General features: G+C 29.8%; 2 protein-coding genes across 3 annotated transcripts; one reads left to right on the top strand and one right to left on the bottom strand.

Moving 5' to 3' along the window:
* Nucleotides 1-5,285: 5,285 nt before the first annotated feature.
* Nucleotides 5,286-8,198, top strand: LOC106327740. 2 transcript variants are annotated; one of them, XM_013765979.1, is made up of 14 exons: nucleotides 5,286-5,541; nucleotides 5,632-5,726; nucleotides 5,815-5,928; nucleotides 6,006-6,110; nucleotides 6,193-6,264; nucleotides 6,364-6,476; nucleotides 6,579-6,701; nucleotides 6,790-6,858; nucleotides 6,947-7,034; nucleotides 7,123-7,194; nucleotides 7,270-7,370; nucleotides 7,449-7,566; nucleotides 7,642-7,815; nucleotides 7,885-8,198. In XM_013765979.1, the coding sequence occupies exons 1-14, from the start codon at nucleotides 5,445-5,447 to the stop codon at nucleotides 8,101-8,103; spliced, it is 1,560 nt and encodes a 519-aa protein (XP_013621433.1). In that variant the 5' UTR covers nucleotides 5,286-5,444; the 3' UTR covers nucleotides 8,104-8,198. The 2 variants fall into 2 exon arrangements, with proteins under 2 accessions (XP_013621433.1, XP_013621434.1); XM_013765980.1 differs by having other exon boundaries at nucleotides 7,892-8,002.
* On the bottom strand, nucleotides 8,157-9,807 carry LOC106327741 (chalcone synthase; the record flags this gene model as incomplete). Its single annotated transcript, XM_013765981.1, is given in 2 exon segments — nucleotides 8,157-9,307; nucleotides 9,575-9,807. Coding segments are annotated over 2 exon segments (1,191 nt in total). The 3' UTR covers nucleotides 8,157-8,312.
* Nucleotides 9,808-10,559: the final 752 nt, after the last annotated feature.

Below are 10,559 nucleotides of genomic sequence, written 5' to 3'. Positions count from 1 at the left end.
ATAACCATATTTTGTTAAGGCCATGGAACCCATAATCATCATTTAAGATATACAATTAGTTTTTTCATGTGTTTATCTGTGCCTGTACATAGAAAGATACAGAGGAACTTTTTGGTTTGTGCATATTTAGGCTTTTGAGAAATGGACTAGGAAAGAAAAAGAGGATACAACTACCTTTTTATTTGTCTTTTCACGTTCTTTCTCAAGTTAGTTAATGTTTAATTCTTTTTTTTTTTGCATAGACAACGGTCATCTTTTATGCTTCTTCCCTTTGTTACAAAAAGATTCATGTTAAAAGATATATATTTTATAAGATACTTTTGATCCGCGCGCCCGTATGGATGTACCCAAAAATGAATATATTCATGCTTTTTCATAGGTTATTGAGTTCTAGGTTATTGAGTTTTGACATTAGTGTATTTTGTTTATTTTGTTTAGCATCCATTATATTATTAAACTATGTTGTATTCTTCATTTTTTTTTTCATTAGACTTGGTAACAAAAACACGATAATGTAAAATATTAGAGTATTCAGTTTAGATTCTTTTGTGTTTTTATAAAATTATACAATAATTTTGGTGATTAAAATTAGATTTTAAAGTTAGAAACTGTATTTAACAGCAACAATATAAACTATTGAAAAAGTAACCCAAAATAAACATTTAAAAAAATACGATCTCTAGCAATTATATATAGCAAGGCGAAGTTAATGAATTGGATTGGGCCACTTTTTATGATTTTAAAATTGGTAGATAATATTTAACCAAAATTATAGTAGACCTTAAACATTAATTGAAGCCCATATAATTTTTTTTCGGGAAAGCAACAGAAACAACAGATAACCCTTCTACATCTAAACTATAATTCAAAGTAGTATTGATGGATTTCAAGATTGATACTCCTACCTATGTTCCTAAAAGATCTATATTCTATATTTTTCACACATTTTAATAAAATACATTAAATTTGCATAATTTTTTGTGTTTATTTTTTTTCAATAACTTTAAGCAATCAAAAATCAATTAGTGCAATTAAGTTTTTTGAAGTTTGCAATTAGTTAATAAAACATGCATTGAAAAAGTAAAAAATGGATTTTTTTGAAACAATTTTTTTCTTTAGAATATGTAACTTTAAGGAACGGAAGAAGTATTTGATTACCTTTTTGTCAGTGAAAATGATTCAACTGTTTCATCAAAATTTGAGTTGATATGCTTCCAGTTATGTTTACTTTCACTTGTTTGTGATTTTCTGTGTAGCCTTCATTTTTTCTGATAAGACCTTGCAAATTTTCATGGTAGAATTTAAGAACTCAGTAACGTAGTATATATAGGAAAGGATAAGTAGGTAGCATAAGTATATTCATCTATTAATATTTTCACAGCAAATATCATGGTAATTAATAGCCTTGCGAATCCGGATAAGTTAATTAGGAAATATAAGATTAATTAATTAAGATCTTTCGTATAGTTAAAACCGAAAATCGTTGAGTCTGAAAAGGGAGGAAACATATCTTTTGAAAAATTGAATAAGTATATTCCTCTATTTAATATTTTTTGCAGCAATATTTTAATGTACGTTTTATTAAGTAACAAGATATGAGCCCATTGCGTTGCAACGGGTTTTGTGTGATGTTTTAATTTAATAAAAAATATAAAATAATAAATAATTTTATTATAGTTTTATGATTGTTTTTTGCATATGTTGTTTGAGATTTATTTTATAATTAAAACTCATTTTTACACATAAGTTTAAGTTAATGTTTGTATTTTATAGTCATGGGACATATATGAATTGTTATAAACTTTGTACTTAGGATTAGATAAAATACTATATCTAAACGTTTAAACTGAACACAACCCGAATAAGAAATTGAATGAAAAGTAAAAATAAATGAAAGTCAAATACATCAATCGAGTCAATGACAACATTATACATGTTCTTATGTAATAATTTAATGTTTTATTAGATAATTCTTTAAAATTTTATTTTGTTAGAATTTTTTTTTTAAAAAGGAAAAAAATCTATTTTTATAAATCTCGTTTTTATTTACAATTAAAATAATAATATTAAATACACTTTTACAATTTTGTTTACAATTTTGTTTAAGATTTTAGAAAAAGAAAAGTATTAACATATAACCTATTATAATTATCTTCTCTGTAGAATTTCAAAAAAAATAAATTGCTATCAAATAATTATTTTTAGTTACTAATAAAGAATATCTATTTTTGGTCATACTTTTTTAACGTACAAAATTATCTATTAAAAAAAAAAAAGTTAGTTACTTATAAGACAATAATAAGAGTACTTTTAAAATTTTCTTTTAATTAGGCTTTTAAAAAAGTAATATTATTTATTTAAAAGTTAGTTTTTATTCATTTTTTTAACTAAATAATTTTTTGTACCTCTAGGATTTTACAATTAGTTTATGTTTAACATTTTTTCTTAAAAGTTAACTTTTGTTGATTAAATAAATTTTTGTATCATGTTCATCATCAAATACTCTCTTAAAAATATTATCAAATAATGTTTTATAATTTTCTTTTGGTTAGGACTTAAAAATATTATACAATTTTTGTTTTTTTGGATTTTTTATATAAATAAGAAAAAAAACAATCAAATATTCTTGTACAGTTTTTTAGGATTTTAGAAAAGGAAATTATTAAACAAACATTATAATAAATAATAATAATATACTCTTAAATAATATTTATAATTAAAAAATCGTTTTTTATTTTATTTTAGTATATATGTTTTTGATTATGAGAAAGTTTAACACATATCACATTTTCAAATATATAACTAACATTGTCACAATCATGTAAATTAGCAACTTTAATATTTCTGACAAATTTTCTTGTTAACTAAATATTTTTTTATTATCATGTTTATCATTAATTTTTATAAGTTCAAATTACTATTAAATAAAATTTTAAAATTCTCTCTGGTGAAGTTTTTTTTAATTGGTTACGAAAAAAATCTTAATTGGTTAAGATTAGAAAATAAATTATTTTTTTTTAGAAATCTCTTTTATTTAGGATTTTAGGAAAAGAAGAAGTTATTTTCACATAATGACAGTTTTACTGACATATTCACAATCTATTTTTTTAATTGACACATGTCACAATCATATCAGGTGAAATATTTGAAGTTAATTTTGGTTTATATTTTTTTAACACAAAATTATTAAAAAGTAAAATTAGTTAATTATAAGAAAAATAAGATTATTTTTATATATTTATTTTATTTAGACTTTTAAAAAGGAAATTAATTATTTTATAATTAATTTTTCTTTTAAATATTTATACAACTATTTTGTTTTTAATAGAAAAAATTATGTTTATTATTTATATATTTTGTCTTATACATACAAACACATATTCATCATATTCACACATACTCATGTACAATAACAACATCAAAATATAAAATTATGTTAGCATCATAAGATGTAATAAAGATAATAAAAAGTTGAGTTGTATCAAGAAATTAAGGCAATTATCTTTTGATTAGGATTTAAAAAAAGAAAAATTACTATTAAATAATATTTTAATTACTTTTTAATAAAATTTGTTTTTGTTAATATCTTAGTATATATATTTTTAACCATGTGATAGATTAACACATGTCACAATTTTAAAATATATAATTGACATGTGTCGCGATCATGTTAATTAGCAACTTTGAAGAACCAAGCTTTATATAATAAGATAGTTTTTGGCAATTATCTTTTGATTAGGATTTAAAAAAAGAAAAATTACTATTAAATAATATTTTAATTACTTTTTAATAAAATTTGTTTTTGTTAATATCTTAGTATATATATTTTTAACCATGTGATAGATTAACACATGTCACAATTTTAAAATATATAATTGACATGTGTCGCGATCATGTTAATTAGCAACTTTGAAGAACCAAGCTTTATATAATAAGATAGTTTTTGGCAATTATCTTTTGATTAGGATTTAAAAAAAGAAAAATTACTATTAAATAATATTTTAATTACTTTTTAATAAAATTTGTTTTTGTTAATATCTTAGTATATATATTTTTAACCATGTGATAGATTAACACATGTCACAATTTTAAAATATATAATTGACATGTGTCGCGATCATGTTAATTAGCAACTTTGAAGAACCAAGCTTTATATAATAAGATAGTTTTTGGCAATTATCTTTTGATTAGGATTTAAAAAAAGAAAAATTACTATTAAATAATATTTTAATTACTTTTTAATAAAATTTGTTTTTGTTAATATCTTAGTATATATATTTTTAACCATGTGATAGATTAACACATGTCACAATTTTAAAATATATAATTGACATGTGTCGCGATCATGTTAATTAGCAACTTTGAAGAACCAAGCTTTATATAATAAGATAGTTTTTGGCAATTATCTTTTGATTAGGATTTAAAAAAAGAAAAATTACTATTAAATAATATTTTAATTACTTTTTAATAAAATTTGTTTTTGTTAATATCTTAGTATATATATTTTTAACCATGTGATAGATTAACACATGTCACAATTTTAAAATATATAATTGACATGTGTCGCGATCATGTTAATTAGCAACTTTGAAGAACCAAGCTTTATATAATAAGATAGTTTTTGGCAATTATCTTTTGATTAGGATTTTTAAAAAGGAAAATTACTATTAAATAATTTTTTAATTACTTTTTAATAAAATTTGTTTTTGTTAATATCTTAGTATATATATTTTTAACCATGTGATAGATTAACACATGTCACAATTTTAAAATATATAATTGACATGTGTCGCGATCATGTTAATTAGCAACTTTGAAGAACCAAGCTTTATATAATAAGATAGTTTTTGGCAATTATCTTTTGATTAGGATTTTTAAAAAGGAAAATTACTATTAAATAATTTTTTAATTACTTTTTAATAAAATTTGTTTTTGTTAATATCTTAGTATATATATTTTTAACCATGTGATAGATTAACACATGTCACAATTTTAAAATATATAATTGACATGTGTCGCGATCATGTTAATTAGCAACTTTGAAGAACCAAGCTTTATATAATAATATGGTGATAAATTGTAAAAAGATTTAAAATTAATTATATTTATTGAATTTCTATTGATTAAAAGTTATGGGAAATAGTTAATCATAAAAAGTAATACATATATAACCAAGATTTAATATGTATGAAAATTTTAAAATATGTTTCTTTTTGAAACAATGAGAGTATGTTATAAGTTATAACTAATTTAACAGATATGCTTAGATGTGAGGAGGAGAAAGAACAAAAGTACTTCACCTCCGAGAAGAATGGTTAAGCCACAAATGAACAACTAACTTTTTCACAGAAAAAAAAACTATGAAGCTTCTTGTTTTTATCTGATTCCTAGAAACGCAGAGGCATCTACAAGTTTTGTTAATCAGAAAGAAATACAAGATTAAGATGAAGGAGAAGAAAAAAGATGTAATCAGATTGGAGAGAGAAGCTGTGATCCCAATTCTAAAACACAAGCTCACCACTGCCTTGTCCCTTCACTTTGGTCTCCTTTCTTTCTTACCATTTCATTTCTTCTACATTTATCTATTTCTCCTCTTTATAAAACTATACATTTTTTATAATCATTCTCCAGCTGAAAATGGTGAGAGAGAGGAGTTCCTGAGATTCTGCCAGAGAGTGGAATGCACCATTAGAGCTTGGTACCACCTTCACTTTGAGGATCTTATGGTAAAAAACATATCACCAATCCATCTCATCTTCTTGTCTTTCTTTAAAAATCATGTTTTAAAGTAAAAAGTTATTGTGTTTGTTGTAGCAACTGTATTCACTCTTTGAGCCTGTCCGTGGCGCCCTCAGGCTTCAACAACAGAATCTATCTCCTCATGAGATTGATGTTCTTGAACACCAATTTCTTCAACACTTATTCGAGGTTTTATCTTTGTTTCAATTCCATTTTTTCTCCCTCTAACTACAAATTTAACATATAAAAAAAACACTCCAACCAAGGTCATGGAGAAGAGCAACTTCAAAGTGATAACCAATGAAGAGATACAAGTAGCTCTGTCTGCTCAGTATCGTCTCAATCTTCCTATTGTAGTTAATGAAGCTAAGGTAACGTACCAATACTATTATGACAATCTTTAAAAAATATTTGGAAATGAACATCTTTAATGGTATAGCTATATATGTGTAGCTTGATACAAAGTTGTTGACAAGATTCTTCTCCAAGTTCCCCCGCCATGATCTTCCTCATTTCGCTGATAAGGTAAACTAATCATTCAGTATCATGAATTCAACACATTGCTATTCCATAACAAAATATATAAAAAAAAAAAGATCTGATACATGTATGTGTCCCTTGAAGTATATAATATTCAGACGTGGGTTTGGGATAGATCATATGAAAGCTTACTTCTTCCTAGCCAAAGTGGATACCATCCTTGTCCGTATTTGGATGTTTCTACTCACCATCACATGGTGAGAGCTACTTAACTCTGTTGTTTATCTGTGTGTACATATAATATAACTGAGACATGCTAACAAACTACAAAACTTATACTCAGATATGCCATGTTTCAGTTTAAAAGGATTAGTATATGGGAAGAAGGAAGAAGGGTTGTCAGAACAAATTGATATAAGCATTGAAACAGAGAAGGATAGTTTATACATTGAAAGAATCCGTATAGAGAAGCTGAATCTCAGGTTTCTAGACCAATTCTTTTTTCTTTCTTGAAAGATTATTTGCTACAAAGCTATAGCATTCACTCGTCTCTTTGTTTTTGATCTCCAGTCTCTCAAACTTGATGAAAAAGATAACCATTCAAGAGCCTACCTTTGAGAGAATCATTGTAGTATACAGGTAAACAGAAGTAGAGTAGTAGTTGGATACTTGTAGGGATGTGTGTTTAATTCTCATCTTGGTTTTGGATTCACACACATACAAACAGGAGAGTTTCAGGGAAGAAAGAATCAGAGAGGAACATATATGTGAAACACTTTAAAAGCATCCCTATGGCTGATATGGAAATAGTACTTGTGAGCATCAATTAACCAACACTTTTGTGCTCAAATGTCAAATGTATTTTACTGATTATAAATTAACTCATTGCTCATAATGATACAGCCAGAGAAGAAAAATCCAGGTCTTACACCTTTGGACTGGGTCAAGTTTCTTGTCTCTGCTGCCATTGGACTAGTCAGTTCTGCTACATTATTATAAAGACTTAATTAGACAATAAACAATGTGATTTACTAAAGTCTGATTGTACAGGTCACAGTGGTAAGTTCAGTGAGTCTGAAGAAAACTGACATCAGAGTCATTGCTGCTATACTTAGCACGGTGGTAGCATACTGCGTTAAAACATATTTCACGTAATCTAAACACATTAATCTGACAAACAACCCTCACTTTTGTTCTAATCCTTAATTAGCTTTGTCTCTTCAATGTAGGTTTCAGAGAAACTTGGTAGATTATCAAAGTCTTATCACAAGATCTGTATATGATAAGCAGCTAGACAGTGGAAGAGGAACTCTGCTTCACTTGTGTGATGAAGTCATCCAACAAGAGGTGCTAATTACTAATACATTTCTTACTTTTTATGTTATATTCTTGTTTTTTCTAACAAAACTGATAAAAATGCAGGTTAAAGAGGTTATCATTTCATTCTTTATGCTGATAAAGCAGGACCTTCCCACGAGCAAGGAGGAACTTGACATGCAATGTGAAGCATTCATCAAAGAAGAGTTCAACGAAAGTTGCAATTTTGATGTAGATGATGCTGTCAAGAAGCTAGAGAAGCTTGGACTTGTCTCTCGTGTAAGCTGATGATGATCTTGTCTCCCATATGTATGTTCAGTAAGTAAAACTAATATTGAGGTTGGTCAGGATTCAGAAGATAAGTATAGATGCGTGAGTATTAAGGAAGCAAATGATATAATGGGAACAACTACTGAAGAGATGGTACTCAAGGCAAGAAGTGGTGGTGACTATGAAGATGAAGAGCTAGTAGATAATGAGAATCAAATGAATCCTGAAGATGAACTCAATGCAAAGGAACAACGTTACCAATCTAAGTTAGGTGAGTTTGAGACCTTGTGGATGTAAAAACAAGATTAGATGTTGTACTAAAAGACAGATAATTAAACAGCGAGTCCACATATTTCACATGATGTCACACTAATGAATTTTTTTTTTAATTATTGCATTACAAATATTTTCTTACATTGAAAAAAAAAAAACATAAAGACATGATATGATGGTAAGTATGTGAAGAAGGTAGGTAAGCATTTATAGGAAGAGAGCTTTCTGTTTAATTAGACAGGAACGCTGTGTAGGACAACTGTCTCCACGGTGAGACCTGGTCCGAACCCAAACAGGACACCCCACTCCAACCCTTCACCTGTCGTGGCTACGCCATCTTCCACAGACTTCCTCCTCATCTCATCCAATATAAAGAGGACGCAGGCGCTAGACATGTTACCATACTCGCTCAACACGTGACGCGTGGCTCTCATCTTCTCTGCCTTGAGTCCTAGCTTCTTCTCAACGTCGTCAAGGATCGCTGGACCACCAGGGTGAGCTATCCAGAAGAGGGAGTTCCAATCACTTATCCCCAACGGTTTAAACGCTTCGTCTAGGCTCTTTTCAATGTTCTTGGAGATGAGTCCAGGGACGTCCTTGAGGAGATGGAAGGTGAGTCCAACTTCCCTCAAGTGTCCATCGATGGCACCGTCCGAGTCTGGGAGGATGGTCTGCGCGGCAGACACCATCTCGAAGATGGGCTTCTCTCCAGCAGAAACATCAGGGTCTGAACCGACAATGAGTGCGGCTGCACCGTCACTGAAGAGAGCTTGTCCCACGAGTGAGTCAAGGTGAGTGTCAGAGGGGCCACGGAAGGTGACGGCTGTGATCTCGGAGCAGACCACGAGGACACGTGCGCCACGGTTGTTCTCAGCGAGGTCCTTGGCGAGACGGAGGACAGTGCCGCCGGCGAAGCAACCTTGTTGGTACATCATGAGACGCTTGACGGAAGGACGAAGGCCAAGGAGCTTGGTGAGCTGGTAGTCAGCACCAGGCATGTCAACTCCTGAGGTGGTGCAGAAGACAACGTGTGTGATCTTGGACTTAGGCTGACCCCACTCCTTGATGGCCTTCACTGCTGCATCTTTGCCTAGCTTAGGGACTTCAACCACCACGAGGTCTTGTCTAGCATCGAGCGAAGGAGCCATGTAGGCACACATATTAGGGTTCTCTTTCAAGAACTCCTCGGTCAAGTGCATGTGGCGTTTCCTTATGGTCGACTTATCGCCTATTAGAGTCATAATCAAGTTAACTATTTGAACATACTAATAAGTATAGTTTAAGGTAGAAGACTATTAAATTTTCGGTTTTATCTATTTAATAAATTATTTTTTTTGTTAGTTAATGAACTAAAAAATACGGATAAAACTAGTAAATTATTTAAATGTATTTTGAAAATGTACAACAAATTTTAAAAACTAAAAATGATAAACGGATGAATTATATGCCAAAATTCTAAATGGAAAAATACAAAGTAGGGTTTGTTAAGACATACACATGCGCTTGAACTTCTCCTTAAGGTCGGTCATGTATGCACTGTTGGTGATGCGGAAGTAGTTGTGTGGATACTCCGCTTGGAGCACATGGTTCGCAGGGTTGGCCGTACCTATCGCCAAGATGCCTGCAGGGCCGTCTGCTCTCTGTGCCTTTCTGATCTCATCCAACGAAGAGGTTGTACCCACCATCACCATATTAAACCAACTAGGTTTTAACTAGAGTTAGATCGATGTGTAACTTTGCGTAGTAAGCAAGTTATGTATGTATATTTAGAAAGCATGTGGGGGAGTGAGATATTATATAACAAGATGACAAAGGGGAAAAGGAGAAGAGAGTGTGGTAGGTTGGATGGACGGGCAGATGAAGCACAACGTGTTCAGGAGTTAGCTCCCTTTTATGTGGTTCTCCTTCTTGCTTCCCTTTTATTTCGTTACTTACCAAGAACATTGAATGGTTGGTTTTATTTGATTTTACGTATATTCGCAACAACTAAGTCCTAATAATTTCTTTGTTCGTATTTATGATATATTTGATGTATACATCACAAAGACATGTACAGCTAGCCAGCTACTAGGGGTTGGTTGTATAGTTTCGCCACCATACTTCCCACACACGTGCATACTTAACTGAGTACAATTGTACAAATTCTAATTTCCCTTCTTAATGTACCTCCTAATCCTATAACCAACTAACTAATTAGAATTAACATTAGGTACGTATCGGTTTCTCTCTTTTTGCATTCCAACAACGCAAGATACATTTGCTTTTCTTTTTCTTTTTTTTTTTCATTAATTAATAGGAAAACATTAGTTTTGCTCCCTGTTCGGGAACGCGCTAGGCGCTAGTCGGACGGTCGGGTTGGGCCTAGCGCATAAAGAGAAAATCGGGAATTAATCGGAAATTATGCGGGGCAGAATTTTTAGATGGTTTACTGTGTTATAAAACATGTTAATCTTTAATTGTGTATAACATTAATACATTTT

Source organism: Brassica oleracea, chromosome C2 (genome assembly GCF_000695525.1).
Source record: "Brassica oleracea var. oleracea cultivar TO1000 chromosome C2, BOL, whole genome shotgun sequence".
Taxonomy (NCBI): domain Eukaryota; kingdom Viridiplantae; phylum Streptophyta; class Magnoliopsida; order Brassicales; family Brassicaceae; genus Brassica; species Brassica oleracea.
Note: the sequence above shows the minus strand (reverse complement) of the source record. Positions and strands in the feature narration are given on the sequence as shown.